General features: G+C 42.4%; 1 protein-coding gene across 1 annotated transcript; it reads left to right on the top strand.

Annotated features, from left to right (window-relative positions):
- Positions 1 to 11,951: 11,951 nt before the first annotated feature.
- Positions 11,952 to 18,253, top strand: LOC134039191 (zona pellucida-like domain-containing protein 1). Its single transcript, XM_062484898.1, has 11 exons — positions 11,952 to 11,978; positions 12,352 to 12,465; positions 12,818 to 13,038; positions 13,625 to 13,806; positions 14,552 to 14,624; positions 15,104 to 15,201; positions 15,968 to 16,048; positions 16,144 to 16,315; positions 16,481 to 16,583; positions 16,835 to 16,864; positions 17,176 to 18,253. The coding sequence occupies exons 2-11, from the start codon at positions 12,360 to 12,362 to the stop codon at positions 17,349 to 17,351; spliced, it is 1,242 nt and encodes a 413-aa protein (XP_062340882.1). The 5' UTR covers positions 11,952 to 11,978; positions 12,352 to 12,359; the 3' UTR covers positions 17,352 to 18,253.
- The last annotated feature ends 3,181 nt before the right edge of the window (positions 18,254 to 21,434 follow it).

Raw genomic sequence — 21,434 nt, forward strand, 5'->3', positions numbered from 1 at the left:
AGAATGAGTATGGATTATATTATTGAAGTATGCCTTTTAATCACCTTTGTAATTTTATACTTTTATATGTTACACTACTGGAAAAGCCTGATTTACATTTACATTTAGTCATTTAGCAGACACTCTTATCCAGAGCGACTTACAGTAAATACAGGGACATTCCCCCGAGGCAAGCAGGGTGAAGTGCCTTGCCCAAGGACACAACGTCAGTTGGCATGACCAGGAATCGAACTGGCAACCTTCGGATTACTAGCCCGATTCCCTCACCGCTCAGCCACCTGACTCCCTCCCTGATGCAAAGCCACTTTGATTGTTTAGTATTTCCCCTAAGATATAGAAGGAAAATTAAGCCCCAAAAGTGTTATTTTTGATGATTGGAGCTGGGTGTGAAAGAAGGCTACAAGATTAGGTTCCCACCATAGTAAACAACAAGACGCCCAGTGTGTCTGGCCATCAAGGTCAGAGCAAGTCTAAAAAAATAGGGGATTTCTCTTTGCACCTGTAACTTGAAGCCTCTAGAGAGAGAGACCAATAGAGTGTAAAATGAATTATGCATTTGTGACAAACAATATTGTACCAATAGCAAATATACAGAACTGATAAGGTTTTGATATAAAAGGTAATGTCCGGAGAATATTTCTCAGTCTGATTCTGCAGAATTTGGCTCACGTTTGAAAGGAATCCCTCTGTTTGTATTGGATTCTGATTAAACACGTTGCATCAAACACTGGAAGTTCTTGTGCTGTTTTCAAACTTAGAAAAATTAACCCAAGGACTTAGTACTTTGATTTTCTTCATCAATAACCTGGCCGGATTGGTTGAAGACAAACAGAAGTAACAGAAACAAAATCATGACAAGTTTTCTACCAAGCTCCGACGTCTGGCAGTGGGGGTAGACACAGTCCATGTCTACGGGGAGTCAGATGGCTGAGCGGTGAGGGAGTCGGGCTAGTAATCTGAAGGTTGCCAGTTTGATTCCCGGCCGTGTCAATTGACGTTGTGTCCTTAGGCAAGGCACTTCACCCTACTTGCTTCGGGGGGAATGTCCCTGTACTTACTGTAAGTCGCTCTGGATAAGAGCGTCTGCTAAATGACTAAATGTAAATGTACAATTTCCGTGACGGAAAGGAAAAGTGGAAAAAGGCAAAAGTCATGAAGCGACTGGGGCCAGTTACTTACCTGATATTTGAGAGAGAACGGGAACTTTTTCGACCACATTCTTCATTCAAGTGAAGAGTTTGAGGGTTCTACAGAGGAGAGCAGCCAGGAAACAACACCAGAGTTCACTATGCCACCTGAACGTAGTTTTAAGGATGGATACAAAGAAGCCAACGATTCCATTACAGGAATAACACATGCTCCGAAGACACCAGCAAAAGAGCCATTAACGATTCCTATGCCCAGTCCGGGTAATGGTGGAATACCTGTTACACCGGGGGTTACAGAAACAACAGCCGAACTTCCAGAATCGGCGGTACGTCTGTACCCTCAAAGGATACGAGTACCACCACAACATTTTGACATGTAGTTTGGACACAAGTCAGCAAGGTTAAGGTAGTCTAAGCCTTCCTTGTTTAGTTAGTACTGAAAATTAAAGAAGAAAAAAATAAGAAATATACTATTGACATAAATATAATGTAAAAGAGTTCCAGAGGAAGAAAAATAAAAGATATTGAGTTTTCTTTATTGTTGATATTGTTAGGCTTTATGTTATTAAAAGTAACTAAAGTAATTGTTGAGAACAGTTAAATTATTTGGGGGTTTTGTAGAGAACAAAACATGTAAAAGGGGAGGAGTGTAGTATCTTGGTATTAGCTGTGTTATAGAATAGAATATCTTTATTTGTCATTGCACAAGTACAACGAAATTGAAGTAGCAGCTCTGTCTCAGACTTCAATGCAGTTGAAGAGTATAAAACAAAAACAATAAAAAAATATAGACTGAACTATACAGATTTACACTATAAATACTCAGCTTAAGTAAAAACAAGTAAAAACACAAGACGTATTACACAACAGAGAGACAAATACAGGTCCGTTTTTTGCATTGTTAAGTGCTATAATAGCTCTGGGATAGAAGCTGTTTCTCAGCCTCTGTTTTTGCTTTGATGGTTCTAAAGCGCCTCCCTGAGGTCAACAGTTCAAATAAGTGGTGACCAGGGTGAGTTGAGTCTCTGAGGATGCTGTGGGCTTTCCTGAGGCAGCGTATTTTATAGATGGGTATAGTGGGTGGGCGTGCAGTCATGGGTATAGATGGTGTAGAGTAGGGGGCTCAACACGCAGCCGTGTGGGGAGCCGGCACTGATGCTGAGAGCTGAGGAGAGATGTTATGTGAGTTCAGCATAGGCGCCATCTACTGTTAGGATGAGGTAATACCAGAAGCGGAAGTGGGCTGGTTAGCTGTTTGTTCTACCTGAAAGGTACCTTGGAAAAAGCCAGTAAAGCAATTAAAATTAAACACATTTAAAACACATTCATTGGACATACATCCTAAAATACCATTACATCGACACAGTGCTGAGATATTACTATGGGGATGACATCCTAAAAACAATTAACTCAGCGGAGGAAGCTGTGTCATTGTACAATGATTTTAAACCCACATGTGGAAAGGGAGGGTTTTGACTCACAAAATGGGTAAGCAATGGCAGGGCAGTGCTGTCTGTCATCCCCTAAGAGGGAAGAGCCAAGGAGATCTGGATACGGGCGTCTGCTAAATGACTAAATGTTATGTAGAATGAACCTAACCTATATACTTAAACGTCACCTTAAGTTCTTCCCTTCTACAGTAGTGATATTTTCAAACATTTAGCCCACTTATATTGCATTAATTCATTAAGAACCCTTTGAAACAAGCTGAACCCCCTTTGAAACAAGCTATTCTAAGTAACAATGTTGTCACCGGCAGTATTATTAGCCAGATGGAATCGCGATTGAAACAGTACCATCTGCTAACTGAAAATATGCCCCCAAAAAACGTAAATAAGCTTGACATTTATATTTAGTCATTTAGCAGAAGCTCTTATCCAGAGCGACTTACAGTAAGTACAGGGACATTCACCCGAGGCAAGTAGGGTGAAGTGCCTTGCAGGACACAACGTCAGTTGGCATGACCGGGAATCGAACTGGCAACCTTCGGATTACTAGCCAGATTCCCTCACCACTCAGCCACCTGATTCCCACCTGATTTAGGGGGAAATGGCTAATTCAAAAGAAGTTTGCTGGAAGCGATCATTGTCAGTAACAATGCCAAATACGACCATTTGATCTTAGACTAGAGCCCTGCACGGTGGAGAAGATGACCTCGGCAAATTGTGCTATGAGCAAGCTAGCCTAGCTGCTGTTGGTAGCCAAACTTAAGGGGATTGTTTGAATGCGCCGGAAATGAAAAACGTTTCTTTTTACATCAAGTTTAGGCTGTGGCATTGAAGACAGCGACACACCACACAAGCTTGAGTTTAAATACATTATTTAATGTGAAATTAGTTACTGTACATGCAAGTCTTGAATTACTTAAATGTATGATGCTGCCAGTACTGTGCGCACAGTCTTACTACATCTATGCACATCGTATTTATGCGTCGGCGACAAAAGGCACTTTTCGCCACAAAAACTTAATTTCAACTTAAACCGTGCAACGGAACGTAAATAAAAATACAAGCAACGCAATCGCAAACAACACAAACCTTTTGACACTGGCGTTGCCTATGTAGCGCAAATATTGAGGGATCCTTATGGGTGGGAAAAGAACAAAAATAATAATAATGTAATACATGTAATCGTAACATTGTGATGTCTCTCTTTTGGAGTATCGCTGCCAACAGAAAGTGGGTGGACCACGACTTGCCTAGCATCGCACACGCCTATTGCCAAGCCCCCGGCTCCTCCAATGGGTGACCAGAGTTCCGGAATTGCTTCTCCAATGGACAATTGACGCCAATGAAGGACAAGCCCCTTAAAAGGGGCATGTGGGCATTTGTACTGGGAAGAGCTGGGCGAACAGCGTGACGAATAATTTGGACTGGTGAAGTTGCGATCCTTGTTCTTATTTGTATTTTTTAACTTTTGTATTATTGTTGGTTTTAACCGTGGATGTACGATCGGTGTCCTAAGCAGTGTTGTACCTAAAGCTAGCTATACGTAGACCTCTTAATTGCCGTGAAACCTCTCACTGCCGTTTGAAGTGCGTGTGCCTGTGTTGTGTGCGCTTGCTCACCTAGTGTATCGTGCTAACACTGATGTGTGTAATTGCAGTGCTTATTTCACCGTGGTGTATGTGAACTGGTTTATGGAGCGTATGCTGTATTGGGGTACCAGACCTACGATCTGCTGTTGTTTTAGCTGTACATAATAAATTCATGGTACTTAATATTGTAAAGTCTACCGGTTGTCACTGAAGCCCCATTCCAGATCCCTAGTTTAGAGCTTAAGAAGTGAACCATTACAATAATATATATGTGAGAGAACAATTGTTGTGCTCGCCGAAGGCGTGAGCACACCCAATAATCAAAGCACAATTGTCGGAGAAATTAAGAATGTAACATGATATACGGTAAAATACTGGTGCTTGGCATTCCTTGTCAGTAGAGAGTAGGGCTGAACGATTAACTGCATTTGCAATTAATATCGCAATGGGACAGAACGCGATTTTGTAATCGCAAAGGCTGCGATTTTACTTTGGTCACGTGACACGCGAGAGTAACGCAGTTTGCAGACGAAGGATCAACTTTACACGCTACACTGTACCTTGACCTGTACGATCATGGCCTCAGGCTCGACAGAACCTGAGACTACAGTCACTTTGCCAATTTTGCCTTTAAAAAAAAGATGCTGCGCAGTGTCAAGTATTGTGCAAAACCTGCCTGGCTAACGTTTCTACCTCATGGGGCAACACCACCAACCTAATTCGGCCCTAAAAAAATACCACAAGCCATGTACGATGCATAGCTAAAATTCTGAACACCAGTGTGTCAAATAAGCCAAATAACACCCGACAGGATCACTGATCGAAATGTTTCAAAGCCTAACTCAATGTAGCCAACTACAAAATTACTCAAGCAGTAAGCGTTCATCACAAAATATATGATACCCCTCGGTGATAAACATACAGTAGGATCACTATGGCTGACGGTGCCATACTGTTTCTGTTAGGTTAGCCTACTGACTGGATAAGAAATGTTCAGACAGTTTTCTTTTAAGATATAACCTTTAGATGCGTGAGTTGTAAATATTTCCGATAGTCTCCACAGCGCAAGTTATTTTTCCGAAACGCTAGCTAGCTTTAGTTAAGAAAGTGCAACTAAAGTTTACGTTTCTAGTTTAGCTTTGATTTACCAAAATATTTTCGATGAGGTAGGCTACAGGCGGTATGTTCTCCTCAGTTTTTCTGAACTTTGTGTTTTTATGTTGCTTACTGGAGATCAGTAGGCTAGTATAAATCAATATTAATAATACATCATAATAATCGCATATTGAATCGCAATTGCAAATTAATCGTGATTATCTTATTTTCCGAAATCGTTCAGCCCTAGTAGAGAGCTCTCTCCCCATATGACCTATAGATAACACTAGGCTGACGTAAACAAACTGACCTATGCATACTAGAGGTGCAATAAATGTGTTAATCTTATCTGTGTTGAGTGAATCATTTGGTCAAGCCTAGGGACAGAGAAGTTTCCAAGTCCACTCGCACTCTCTGGGATCGATCATATTGACAGTTGATATGCAGGGGAGGGGACTTCTCACCAATAAATAGTCTTACCTGAAGACTGGGGAGCTAGACAAACTTTGTAGCACAATGGCGTGTGATGTTTTGTCTCCTTGCGGCCGCAAGCAATAAAGCTTTCTTAACTTGTTCATGAACTGACTATGCAATGCTTGATAGATTAATATTTCTGACAACAATGCCATCCTGTCCAAGGATATCTGTGTGGCAGAGCTTATCCTCAAAGAGATCCACCAAAATGTGGGTCACAGCGATGGCAACCTTATGTTATCCAAGTAGCGACTCAAGTAATGGGTAAATGGTGCCAAAGCAGCGATTACATTTATTCATTTAGCAGACGCTTTTATCCAAAGCGACTTCCAAGAGAGAGCTTTACAAAGTGCATAGGTCACTGATCATAACAACAAGATAGCCACAAAAACATTGCGAGTAGCCAAAACATGAAGCACACATTGTGAACAACCAAAGTAAGTGCCAAAGGGAAGAACCATAAGAGCATGTAGTTAAACAAGTTAACAACATGAACCGCTATAAGTGCAAGTGTACCTGTGGAAAAAACAAGCAACAATAATAAAAACAATATATAGGGCTTGGATTGCAGGATTCTTCTAATATGCCTCTTCCCAGTGGGACGTGCCCAGAACACCTCACCAGGGAGGCGTCCAGGTGGCATCCTTATCAGATGCCCGAGCCACCTCAACTGGCCCCTCTCGACGCGGAGGAGCAGCGGTTCTACTCTGAGCCCCTTCCGGATGACCGAGCTTCTCACCCTATCTCTAAGGGAGAGCCCGGACACCCTGCGGAGAAAACTCATTTCGGCCGCTTGTATTCGCGATCTCGTTCTTTCAGTCACTACCCACAGTTCGTGACCATAGGTGAGGGTAGGAACGTAGATCGACTGGTAAATACAGAGCTTTGCCTTTCGACTCAGCTCCTTCTTCACCACGACGGACCGATGCAGAGCCCGCATCACTGCGGACGCCGCACCGATCCGCCTGTCGATCTCATGCTCCATCCTTCCCTCACTCGTGAACAAGACCCCGAGATACTTGAACTCCTCCGCTTGGGACAAGATCTCCTCCCCGACCCGGAGATTGCACTCCACCCTTTTCCGGTCGATAACCATAGCCTCAGATTTGGAGGTGCTGATTCCCATCCCAGCCGCTTCGCATTCGGTTGCGAACCGCTCCAGTGAGAGCTGAAAGTCACGGACCGATGAAGCCAACAGGACCACATCATCTGCAAAAAGCAGCGACCCGATCCTGAGGTCACCAAACCGGACCCCCTCAACGCCCTGGCTGCGCCTAGAATTCTGTCCATATAAGTTATGAACAGAATCGGTGACAAAGGGCAGCCCTGGCGGAGTCCAACCCTCACCGGGAATAAGTTCGACTAACTACCGGCAATGCGGACCAAACTCTGGCACCGGTCGTACAGGGACCGAACAGCCCCGATCAGGGAGTCCGGTACCCCGTACTCCCGGAGCACCCCCCGCATGAGCCCCCGAGGGACACGGTCGAACGCCTTTTCCAAATCCACAAAACATGTGTAGACTGGTTGGGCGAACTCCCATGCACCCTCCAGAACCCTGCCGAGGGTGTAGAGCTGGTCCACAGTTCCACGGCCAGGACGAAAACTACATTGCTCCTCCTGAATCCGAGGTTCGACAATCCGACGGACCCTCCTCTCCAGAACCCCTGAATAAACTTTCCCAGGGAGCCTGAGGAGTGTGATCCCCCTAAAGTTGGAGCACACCCTCCGATCCCCCTTTTTAAAGAGGGGAACCACCACCCCGGTCTGCCAGTCCAGAGGCACTGTCCCCGATGTCCACGCGATGTTGCAGAGTCGTGTCAACCAAGACAACCCTACAACATCCAGAGCCTTAAGGAACTCCGGGCGGACCTCATCCACCCCAGGGGCCCTGCCACCGCGGAGCTTTTCAACCACCTCGGCGACCTCAGCCCCAGAGATAGAAGTGCCCCCCCCAATGTCCCCAGACTCTGCCTCCATGTTGGAATGTGTGTTGGTGGGATTAAGGAGGTCTTCAAAGTATTCCTTCCACCAATCCAGGACGTCCCCCATCGAGGTCAGCAGCGCACCATCCCCACCATATAAAGCGTTGACAGTGCACTGCTTCCCCCTCCTGAGTCGCCGGATGGTGGTCCAGAACCTTTTCGAAGCCGTTCGGAAGTCATTCTCCATGGCCTCGCCGAACTCCTCCCACGCCCGGGTTTTTGCCTCCGCGGCCGCCAAAGCCGCATTCCGCTTGGCCTGCCGGTACACATCAGCTGCCTCTGGAGTCCTACCAGCCAACAAAGTCCGATAGGCCTCCTTCTTCAGCTTGACGGCTTCCCTCACCTCCGGCGTCCACCACCAGGTCCAAGGGTTACCGCCGCGACATGCACCGACCGCCTTGCGTCCGCAGCTCCGGTCAGCCGCCTCAACAATGGAGGCCCGGAACATGGCCCATTCAGACTCAATGTCCCCGGCCTCCCCCGAGACATGATCGAAGCTCTCCCGGAGGTGGGAGTTGAAGCTCCTTCTGACAGGGGATTCTGCCAGCCGTTCCCAGCAGACCCTCACATTACGTTTGGGCCTGCCAGGCCTGACCGGCGTCTTCCCCCACCATCGTAGCCAACTCACCACCAGATGGTGATCAGTTGACAGGTCCGCCCCTCTCCTCACCCGAGTGTCCAAGACATTCGGCCTCAGATCCGGCGACACGACTACAAAGTCTATCATCAAACTGAGACCTCGGGTGTCCTGGTGCCAAGTGCACATATGGACACCCTTATGCTTGAACATGGTGTTCGTTATGGACAAGCCGTGTCTAGCACAGAAGTCCAACAACAAAACACCGCTCGGGTTCAGATCGGGGGGGGCGTTCCTCCCAATCACGCCCCTCCAGGTCTCACTGTCATTGCCCACATGAGCATTGAAGTCCCCCAGGAGGACGAGGGCATCTCCGGGAGGAGCGCTTTCCAGCACCCCTCCCAGAGACTCCAAAAAGGGTGGGTACTCTGCGCTGCCGTTTGGTGCGTAAGCACAAACAACAGTGAGGACCCGTCCCCCCACCCGAAGGCGGAGGGAGGCTACCCTCTCGTCCACCGGGGTGAACCCCAACGTACAGGCGCCAAACCGAGGGGAAACAAATATTCCCACCCCAGCTCGACGCCTCTCACCGAGGGCAACTCCAGAGTGGAAGAGAGTCCAGCCCCTCTCAAGGAGACCGGTTCCTGAGCCGATGCTGTGCGTTGAGGCGAGGCCGATTATATCTAGCCGGAACTTCTCTACCTCGCGCACCAGCTCCGGCTCCTTTCCCGCCAGCGAGGTGAAGTTCCACGTCCCTAGAGCTAGCTTCTGCAGCCGAGGATCGGACCGCCAAGGCCCCCGCCTTCGGCCGCCGCCCGTCTCACACTGCACCCGACCTCCATGACCCCTCCTGCGGATGGTGAGCCCACTGGAAGGGGGTCCCACGTTGTCTCTTCGGGCTGTGCCCGACCGGGCCCCATGGGAAAAGGCCCGGCCATTAGGCCGGGCGGACGGAGCTGCAGTGTGAACGCACCGTTATGCGTTCAGTCTTGACTTTCCACCCTATGGTTTATCAGAAATGGTTAACTATCTTGAATGGGAAGGACGTGGATGGAATGAAAAAGGTCACTAACAGAAAGGTGATTAACAATACAAGTTCCAACTATTATGTGTTATCAAACATGTTGTGTAAACATTCAAGTAAAGTAAACCGCTAGCTTTTTAAAAGCTTCAGCCCAAAAATGTTTAATTACAGTTAAATCATGGTGGAATCTATTGTTAAACCTATTGATAGTGAATGCTTCTCATTCAGATTTTTTTAATTGTCATTTACATAATGGAAACGTTAAAAGGGAGGGCAAGTTTGTGCTCACAAACCTCTCTGGGGCAAAGTCGGAGTAATGCAAGGAGTTTGCCAAGTGATGACATTTCCTCCAAACAAAAGCCAAAACACATGTCCTTTCATTTAGTCAAAGACAGTGAATTACTTGTACCCTATTTCAAGAGAGATCTCTCCGAAAACTTTCCTTCTAGATGGATTTCACCCTCACATAAAGGACGTCCAGAACTTGTTTTGTAGGGAGGAGGGATCACAAGTTTTATTATTGACCAAGATCCAATAAAAAACAAATTATAGAACTGTCTTGTCTGTGGTCCAATCAATGTCCATAGTTCCAAAGTCAAACCCATTGACCCTTGTTCATGGCATTGACAAGATGAATCAGTCTGAACAATAAGGCCAAAAACACACTGTTAACACCCATACTGTTTTCATGTTACATAGATTTTCCCTAAAGTAATTTCCTCATCTCTTTACCATTTCTAACCAATATCAGTAGTTTCCTTTTATGCTTGCATGTTACTCCAAAGAATAATTTCATCAAAATGTTTAAAAAGCCATGTCCCAGCAGCACACACACACACACAGATAGACTAGATGTTTTCGAGTTTGTGTTAAAGCTATGAAAACTGTGACTTTGCCCTCCATGGTGGTCTTGCTGCATGGCATGTGATGCTCTCAAACTGATAAGATCCATGTCTAAGTGGGCATAACTGGGCATATAGACAGACGAAGCTGTGAAAAATGAATGACTGACAAGCGCTGGAGCCTTGGAGATGGAGATGGTTATCTGGCAGTCCTGAATCGCTGTACTATATGCCATGCTCAGATCTTAACCAACACTTTTGTTGGCGCAATTCTCTCTGATTTAGCAAAGACCATAAAACGAAGGAGTTCAGCCTCTTGCCTCCAGTCCATCCAAGGAAGGAAGAGAAGACTCAAACTGAAACAGAGGGTTCTTAAGTAGGGCTCCTGAACATTTGACAACTATTAGCTTGATATGCAGAACAGCACTTGATGAAATAGGAGGCTTGGAGTTCTGAAAAAATACTTTCCTAGACAGCACTTACCTTACAGCGTCAGACTTAATCAAACCTGATCTTTGCTTTCTTGGAGTGCAACTGGTATGATTTCAGTTTGCTATTAACTTTGAGTTGAGTGAGTGATGTGATTGGTCCTTGCAAATTGTTGCTCAGAAAGAAGAACTGTCTGATTTCTATGATTATAACAGCAGAATTTCTGTCTTCTTATATACCTTCATTAAGTGCTTTGAGAGAGAGGATAAGGAATAAAATTAAGAAATTATAAATATTTCATGTATGTACTCTGTGACAGTAATGTCAATTTAAACATAATTTTTTCAGTTGACATGCTAGTTAACTAGCTCTGTTTTGTGTGACCTTAATACAAGAGTTTTGTTAAAACTAGTAATTTACAGAGACCTATCAAATTCCATATTCACAGAACTGGTCCTGTCAATGCTTTGCCTGGGTTTCACCGGGTCTAACCCCTCACATATGCCGCTAACCATATGGATGATAAGATGCTCTGGGGAGGATAGGATGCTTTGGGAATGATATGATGCTCTAATCCTGTAAAAGCCTGTGTGCGGCCTCAGCCCCCTTTACTCTCCCTGTGTGGGGCTCCAGGAGTACCAGTCAAAGTTGAGAGATCAGAGTGAACAGGTGGTGGCTCGTAGCCCCACTGATTATAGAGACCGGAGATGTGCTGACGGAAGACGTACCGACACAAAGCCTGAAAAGTAGCCAGACAATCCCGGGGCCCATGGACCCTCGGTCCGGGGCTTTGCATCGGCCAGGGAGAAAGAGACAGCTCAGTCAGCGAGCCAGGGCCACTCCGCAGGAGCGATGAAAAGATAATTCCCCCAGCACGGACCTCATGCGGCGTCAAACCGTTTATGAGCGGTGACAGAGGCATATCGGGCCGAAAGGATATGAGTGGGAAACTTCAAAACCTGCTCATATTTCTGTGGCCATGAAAGGATTTGTATAACACATTCAGATGTGATGGACTTTCCCATGTTCGTTCGGACAGCCCTTTTTTGTTGACGTGTTCAAATAATGAATCTCTTATGTGCGGTACCCTTTCCCCCCCCTGGTCCAAGTCGTGTTTCTAGTTGTTGTGTAGGAATGCTGTACAGACCATTCCATCACATGCGGCAGTCCCAAGCATATGGAGAACCGCTGACTCGCCGACTTCCAGGGACCAGGGTGAGTAGCGGTTGTGCTAGCATTAGCACCACAGATTTTTTTTATCTCAAGGATTTCACTTGTTTTTAGCTTTGGAAACTAAACTGGCACTTACCAGGGCACCTCATCCACTCTGAATGTTCTTGATCCTCCTCAATGGCAACCCTTGTCTGGTAATTATAAGATGCAAGTATTTTGATATCAGAAATGGATAGAAAATGTGTATTATGCAGAACGATGAGATACAAAACATACATGCTTTTAAAGTATGTAATGGTGACAGTTCGCACTACAATGTACAGTACCGAATACACACTACTTGAGGCCAAGTGAGACTAGTGCACTAAATCGCATGCAAAATAAAGAAAATCTTACTGTATGTATGATAATACTGTAGATAAGGTACCTTACATTGATGTCATTTCTTAGGTACCTTAGACAGTCTATGTTAGTTGATAATGATGTCCTTCGATTTACTTCTCAATTCTCTAAAATATTAATGTACATTCATAAGAAAAACACTTATGCATTTCTTTTTTCCACCAGGTGCTGAAATGGAACAAATATGTTTAATCATTTTGCTTATAAGTAAGGTACTGTCAGTAGGATCACAATTCAATGGATACAACTGTGACCCAAACTTCCACAGTCGCTTCCCTGGTGAGAAAACCAAAGACATCTTTTAGTATCAATTATAAGACATTTACAGACACAGGCTGGAAATAGATTACACAAACTTTTCCCTTTAGCTTGAACTGTAAGTAGTAGGTGTTGAACCCCAGCCTTAATGCATGGTGAGCAGTATCATCTGCTCTTTAGAAACTGGCTTGGTGCAGTCATCTATTGTAGTTTCCAGCAGTACAGAGTACTGTGGCTGCAAAAGCTCTAAAGTATTGGTCAACGATTTGTTAGAAAATATCTGTGATGCTTATTCAGTGGCTACTCCCTTTGCAGAACAATGTGAATATAACAGGATAATTCATGCACTTGTGGTGTGTGTTCTCTGTGACAGCGGAAAGGGACATTAGTGTGTACTGTGGAGTACAGACGATCACCCTCAAGATCAACTTTTGCCCCGTTCTCTTCTCTGGCTACATTGACACTGATTTGGCCCTCAACGGTCGCCATGGAGATGCCCACTGCCGTGGTTTTATCAACAACAATACCTTCCCCACTGTGGTCCTTTTCAGCATCAGCTTAGCCACGTTGGAGACCTGTGGGAATGCCCTTGTGGTAAGAGGACTACATTACAACTCATTTTTTCAGAATAAATAATACAGCTTTCATCAAAACTCAAAGGCATCCTTGAAATGTACTTTTCAATCCATAGGTGCACCTAAATTATATTTGAAAAAACCTGATATGCTTGGTGGGTGTCTGAACCTTTTAGGAAATGAGGTATCTGTTACAATAATAACCACAAAGAAGACTTGGTTTATCCTTGAAAAGAAAACCTAATGAAGAAAAAGGTTCAAGCATCTGAACAGTTCTCACTGTCAAGATTATATCTGTATCCTCAGAAAGTTAATTGTTTCTTCCAGGAAAGAGACTTTTAAATAGAGAGATTGGAGAGGATCCTTTGCTATGGTGGCTTTCTTTTCCTGCTTTGTTGATGGACAAGTCAGGCTGTAGGGGGGTTCCTGGACAGCTGATGTTTCTGTGATAAGGGGGGATCAAATTGGGGATTAGCAATATGCAGGTGCATTAGCTTAATAGTATGGGTGATGTTATCACCTGTAGTCTGCTAAAGGGAACTTAACTGTGATGATGGTGGGTACACTGGAAGGTGGCAAGTACTTATCATTGATTCACTTTGCAGGTTTCCACGGCTCAGGGACCTAATGCTTATGGGAACCTGTCACTGGTCCAGATTGGCAATATATCAGGGTACATCGATACGCCAGATCCTCCGACCATCATTAGCTACCTGCCAGGACTGCTATACAAGTTCAGTTGCAGCTACCCTCTGGAGTACCTGGTCAACAACACTCAGCTGGCTTCGTAAGTTGTTTGGGATGACTGGCATTCACGATAAATTTGATCAATGTTCTGTCAGGAATGTTGACGAAGTTAGCATGATAATCCATATACTCCATGTTTTTCACTTATTTGATACACTAAACATTCTTTTTGCAGTATAGTTATGTCTAGGCATACATTTATGTGGTTAGCTTCAGGGTTAAGTGTGACACTTGTGGGCATAGGGTTAAACTTGCTCCAACTAAAGCAGAAAAACAAAAAGGGGTGTGAGAATAGTAGGTGTTTTTAATGATAAACTGATCTGGATAATATCATGATCCGATAATGGCATGTTTCGATATTCCAGCCAGCACACACACACACAGACTTTTGTCCTCCAAGTTACTCCAATGCCATGAAATGTTTGGTCAATGTTAAAGGAAAATGCAAATATTGTTTCCCTTTCCAAATTGAGACAGAAACTAAATGAGTGAATATTTTAACAACTAATGTTGTGATGAAGATGACAGATGATTTCAACTACACTATAAGGAATACAAAAACAACAAAAACAGAATCAAAAGGTATTGAGAGAAGCATTCAGATCAAATGAATATGCAAAGGTTTTTTCAAAATGACGACTTGTCCTCCATCAATAAATCGAAGAATAAAACAGTACATTGAACATTTAAGAAAAAAAGAAAGAATGCAAAATGTTATTTTAATGTTTGATATAAACTAGGTCATAAACTATGTTTAGCTACTTTCATTACCTTGTTCATTGAAGGTCAGCAGCTGCAATCTCAGTGAAAGACAGCAATGGTACATTTGTCAGCACACTGAGCCTACTGCTGTACAATGTGAGTATGTTTACATCGACAATGGTCACAAAATGTGTTCAGTCATGTATTTCCATTGATTGTTTGTATACGTTTTTCTGTTTTTGGGTTGTTCTTGATCGTTCCAGGCTATTGACTCTACAAAACCTGCTTAGCAATGTTATCTTTTTACCATAAAAGCATACCATACAACAACATACCATCCCAGTATACCATATAACATAAAGATCTTACTGTACTATAAAAGCTTAGAGAGCATTATAGGAAAGATGACACACGGATATACATTAAAAGATAGATACTGAACACCTACTCTACAGTTGTGCATACACACAGGGATGCCATTGTTGTAACTGTTACTTGCAATTAAGTAATCAAGGAACCTTTGAGCCCAGATTACAAATGTTAATTCATAAACTGAAATGAAATGCACACAATCCACATATATATGACTACAGAAGCTATGAAATGGCTCACTTATTTTTTCTTTTATTATAAAGGACTCAACGTACATTCAACAGCTGTCCATCCCCATGGCAGGACTGACACTGAAGACACGTGTATTTGCAGCTGTGAAAGCCACCAACCTGGACAGGAGGTATAGTACTGAGAAAGCCTACCACACTGGAACAAAACAATGACCACATCAGACCACAATGAAAACAGCTGTGCTTAAATTTTTGCAGTTTTACAGACAGTTTGGTCTTGTTTGTTGTATGGGTAACGTCTAGTCATCCCGCTATTTAATGTGTTAATTATTTTACAATGATTTTACTATGTTTGCAGATATGCTGCAGATTGCAAATAAATATAAAGTAATGTACTGTATGTGAAATAAATGTAATACACCTAAATAGGTCAGCATAGATCAAGCTTAACAAAGCTACAGGAATATTAACGACGCCCCACCTGAGTCTAATATTTATTAGTGAGTAAAACAACACTCACCAGGACAGTAAGATGACACATCCAGTCCACTGCATGGGAATCATGGTCACCAGTGGCCTACATTAAGTCTACAGTTAGCCATGTAGCCAAACTATACCCTAAATAATTATGATGTTTAGATTAATAGAAAACAATGACACAATGACTTACAGTTATTGACAATTAATGAATATTTAGTGTATTGTAGTATCGTATTAGTCTCTTTACCTAAGACGCACCCTTGTGTATCTGACCCCTGATACATTGTAGGCACCATAACAACCAATGAAAATGGTACACAGCAAGCAGTAGCATACAGCAGTGCTGTCTGTGTTTAAAATGTGACATTAAAATACACATTGTTCATGCTGTTGTCCTTAAAATATGTTGTTTCCTGATCATAAACTATGTTCTTTCTTACTTCCTGACAAAAATAGATGGAATGTTCTTATGGACTACTGTTACACCACTCCTTCTGGAAATCCAAATGATGACCTTCGCTATGACCTTTTCTTTAGGTTATTCTGCACTTCAAAGAATTTATTTAAAAAAAGATTGCATCTTATTTTTTGTAGTTCGTTATCAAATGATCTTTCTCTTCTGTCTGAGACAGTTGTGAAAAAGACCCCCAGACCACTGTTTTTGAGAACGGAAAGAGTCAAATGGGCAGGTTCGCCTTTGAAGTATTCCGCTTCGTCAAGCACAAGAACCAGAAAATGTCCACTGTCTTCTTGCACTGTGTCACAAAGCTGTGTCGAGCTGACGACTGCCCTATGCTCATGCCGGTGAGTTATAGGAGACAAAGAGTAACTGCAGTTGGTCAAAAAGGCGATTGTTATAATCTGCCGTCAAGCCAAAAAACGACAGTAGGCCTAAATAACTAATGGGGTCTAGTGATGGATCTCAATGATTTATCTACACTTTATATCATATTTTAACCAACTTTACAGATCTGTGGAAGCAGAAAGAAGAGAGATGTCTCTGAGATCACCGAATCAACCTCTGCTTCTGGAAACGCTGTCATTACTGCTGGACCTATCATCACCCGGAGTGGTACTGCTCACAGTTCTCCTACCCCTCCCCCATCTAAGTTTTCTCTTTTCCCTTTTGTCTAAATGATCAGAATGCAGTGATCATTTTTGCAACCCTAGTACCACCTGTTGTCTCACAATGTTCCCATTAGAAAGAAGGTAGAATGTTACCTGGTGACACATATGCTGTTGCAAAGCCTTAGGACTTCCTGTTGACTCACGCATAGCAACTGTCCAGTATATCCTTTCAAACAACCTTGTTATGTTTTGCAGATGAAACTCCAACCAACAATTCACAACTTGGTAAGCCACCGATTCCCCTACCCCTATCTATCAAGAGTTTAAAATTCAAGTGCAGGTACTCACTGTACCCTGACCCTAACCAGTTGCATGTCAGGAAATATGCAATTGACATTCTCTTTACAGTGTCTTATTAGCTTGAACTGCAATCCATTGTCCTTATTCAGCTGTGAAAATCAGAAGAGTATCTCTGTCAAGATGAAAGTTGATTTGTGGATAATATTGTATTCAGAACTGGTGCTACTGATAGACAACAGGCCCAAAACGGTTGCAAATGTATCACATTTGTGGCTTTGTGTTGTTGTTGATTATAGCCAAGCTAAACAGCCCGGTCTTTCGGATGAACACAGTGACCAGCGCACTCATTTCAGGCATCATCATCCTAGGAGTAATGAGCCTCTGCTTCTTCATCTTCTCCCTCACCCTCCTCAAAGGCAAGAGAGCCCCGTCCACCGTCATGTCTGGTGTCCGAAACCCTGCCTTCAACTGACAACCTGATCTATGCTGCCTAGCAAAAACTCCAAATTCATGAGTTTATGAGTGAAAGTGCCTGTATTGTAGTTTACTCTGTTACTACACTTAACAACACTATCATTAGTGTAAGCATAATTGTAAGAGGGTGAATATTTCAGGATGTCCTTTGTTTTTATTGTGATTTTGTTTCAACCTCATTACAGACAGATTATTTGTTTTAGCTGGTGTTAAGTTATAATGAGGATTTGGCCCACACACAGTCCTGTAGCTGGGTCAGATGCAACTTTAATTCAATACCTCAGCTACTTTTTTCTGTTGCAAAATGCAGGATTAATTACAAGAAATACATGTAGTGTATACTGTCTTACTCCCATTTCTTATTGAATGGATGAAATATAAGTGGTGTCCCTCCCAAAGAAACATGACAAAAGAGCTCTTGAAATTGATGGACCTTCATACAATGTTCAATACTATAATTGGCTTAGATAAAGCAACCCATAAAAGACTGGGGTTATATTTCATCAATTTCGGAATAGTTAGAGACCAGTTAACATATGGGTTGTATTAGAATAAAAGCTAACTTAAAACATGATAGTTTGATTCTAGTTTAAATTAAATTAAATTAATAATTTATGAATGTTTACTAGGCATAGTATGGTGTTTAATAAATTCATAGATAATTTAATATGCTTCCTAAAAACTCTAATCTAACAAAATAGTAGTAATGTATGCACTGTGGGATTGTTAATCAAATTGTATATTTACCCCACCATGGTATCATTCTGTCTATGTACACCATATACAATGTCAGAATAATATGTTCTGCCTCCACCTCATGTAATAATGTGTCATTTAAGGGTAAAATGTTTTTATGTACTATTCTTCCATTCCATGTGTGCAGTGTGCATTTAGCAAATATTGCACATTCCCTTAATTGAAGTGTGCACAGTGCTGTATTTCTAAATAAACACTAAATCAATTTATGTTCTTTTTAAACTTCCCTGTAGGATTCTAGTGCATTTTTGTGTAGGTGCCAGTTTTCATTCCAATTTGAGGTGTACGGCTATGTTATATTTACATGCCTTATGGTACACTGTAGGATTGGGGTTAGGATTAGAAAATAGGAAAACATTAAATGAACAGTCATATTGGCATTTACAAAGGAAAACCAGACGTTCTTCTACAACTTTCCAGTTCCCCAACTTACTTAGAAGTAAGAATGGCTTTGTAATTCAGAACTGCATTAAGGTGATGCTGACATAAAACATGATCATTCTTTTTCAAGATAATTAAATGGTATAATAATGCCTTCAAGAGTGGTCACCATTAATGAGGAATTGTTATAGAATATTAGAACTTAAAATGTCACAAGTATTGGCAGGCAAAATATATTTTTGAGTTGAAGCAATCTATTTTAAATACAAGTACGGTAAACAGGTGTAACCTAAGGTGATCATTTGGTAATACCGAAGTGGATTTGTGGACTGGGGAAAACACAACCCTGCTAATTATCTGAAGCAAATCATCTTTCCAAAATGCCTTGTTATCTAGACAGCTGTCATAGGAGTGAATCATGAGGGAGCGTTGCCAATATCATTCTGAGATCTGATCCTCTAGTTCCAAGATGATAAGGAACCTGCTTCGGCTTATGAAAGAAAGTGTATGTGCTTTTGCTCTCAACACGTGCCTGACAAAGCACTTGAGTGTAGAAAAGCTATAGTTTATGTAGGAAGATAATTCAGTCACTCTGTTTGTGAGGACTTGACACAGCTCACGTCACCTGCGGGTTGGAACTGAGAAAAGAATCAAAACACATAAGGCAATTAGTGTACAAATTACATCAGATCTCCCTAATCACAATCCCTAATCAAAATCTGGTGCTATTTCTGTTTCATTTACATGGCCTTTATTATTTTATTACATCCTAGGGCTAGCATCATTTGAGTCCGCTGACGCCTCTGACTGTAACATCTCAAACTGGACACAGTCATTTCCATCCCTGCCTTCAAAAAAACATTTCACTCATCCTCACCGATTTCTGTAAATGCTCTCTCACCTGTTAACCCCTCCCCTTATTATTTGTTGTCCTATTCATCCCCATGGTCTGTCTGTATGATCTGCTGCCAACTGTCTAGTTTAGTCCTACTGTTGCACCAATGTTGCCTTGTCTGTTTCTCACCTGCCTGTATCCTCTGTTCATTCCTGCCAGTCAGTCTATGTCTTGATTGTGGTTGTTGTCTGGTGTAAATAGTCTGTGTCTTGCTTTGTGTTCTTGTGCTTTTACATTTTTTTATCCTCTCTGATTCCCTATGTACAAATGCCCTGCTTGTTTTTCTTCTGTATGTTGTACTGCTGTGGTCGTGTGCCGTTATGCTTTTAACCAGATTTTATTCCATAGCCCCCTTCCCCTCTCCCTCAAAAAGCTTTTGCTTTTTGCCAGTCCATCTTTGAAAATAAGAATTTGTTCTTAAATGATTCTGCCTGGTTAAATAAAGGTTAAATAATAAAAAATGATTATTGATAGCACCTTTATAAAGCATAGACAAATTTACAAAGTGCAAGAAAAGGTATTGTTGATATGTACAGAAGCTCACCTTTATTTCCCATGTTTTGTTAAGTGAGGGATAGATAAAGGTTTTTTAAATTATGTTGTGAAAATATATCTCCAAACATTTGAGGGTGGAATAGAGTCTTCCTGTCATGTTTTTGAAGAAGGTGTGGGGATTTTTGCAATTAGTCTATTCACAAATTTAGGTTTTAAAACAATAATGCTGAGTGTGAAACAGAGGCACACAATTGTTCTGGTATTTTTGTCTGAAAGGTCACAGATGTCAGTGTGTCCATCAAGCCGCAATGTCTTATAAAGAAAAAAAAGAACTACACCTTAATAATGAGTGCGCTCAACAAGTGAATCCTCTGGGTCACGCATGCTCTCATTGGATCATCTTTAGATCATAATAAAGCCCATGTGGTTGGGACTGAAACGCTCCCAAAAGCCACCAAAGTATAGTGCATGTTCCCCAGAGATTCCACACATACTTCATTTATTCTCATATGTGCACACCAAGCGAATACATGTTTTCTGAGGGAATTACAAAGGCACCAGGACGTTGTTTCGATTCCCTCTCCAAAGACTTATGATGCGTTGGGTTTCATACCAAAAGATCATTCTGATCTTTGGCACCAGGGGCGTCGTTAGACCCTTTTTACTGGGGAACGTGCCCCAGTATACATCTGCTGTGCCCCAGTAAAATCTAAAGTTTAAGTTTTAACAATTTACTTTGTTAGTCATTAGTGCATTCATTTAGATTGATAATCCCAGAAAAAATAAACGCAGTATCCCAATCAACGCTTGTAAAATCAAAGCAGTTTAACCGAAAACACAAACCGATGCCCGCAGAATTCCATGTTGCGCTCTTCTGAGCTTGACAAATAGCCACTGCAGCATGCACACAGAAGTCCAGGTGTCGGACTCGGCACACAAGTCAGAATTGAGGTAGGCTAAGAAAACATGACAAAACTAAAGAAAGTTTCTGAATGATAGGCCTACCGATCATCTTATTTTGATTAAAACATAAAAACAATATTACATGAAGCTCACAAAACGTATTTGCGCTCAAATGAATGCAGAAAAATGTTTGCGCGCTCGCATTAACTATTGATGTCCCTGCCAAAGCTTACATCAAACTTGCGTCCCTGAACTCTTGTATATTGGGTTAAGCAAGTGGAGTTTCTATAGCCTAGTAGTGCATTATGCGCAGCAAGCTTGAAAGCAAAAAAAGGGATATGAATAGGGGCCTGTGCCCCAGTAGAGTTTTATGTCTAAAAACGCCTCTGTTTGGCACCCCCAACACAATGCAATTGTTCCAATATCGTCAACCAAAGGGAGACACCCCAAACTTCAATGACCTACTTTCTGTCCAATCCCAAGCAGGAGGTCTGTGTATAAAAAGCATTTCAGCAAATAACTGAAAGACCAAAGACAAAAAAAAGTGGGATTGCCAAGGTGGGTACCTGTCTGAGAAGCACAGATTTTCAAACAAACATCTTCAGGATGCACACTCAAACTTCACTGAAGTATTTTTTATTTTGCTTGACC

The sequence above is a fragment of the Osmerus eperlanus genome, chromosome 19, assembly GCF_963692335.1.
Source record: "Osmerus eperlanus chromosome 19, fOsmEpe2.1, whole genome shotgun sequence".
Lineage (NCBI taxonomy): Eukaryota > Metazoa > Chordata > Actinopteri > Osmeriformes > Osmeridae > Osmerus > Osmerus eperlanus.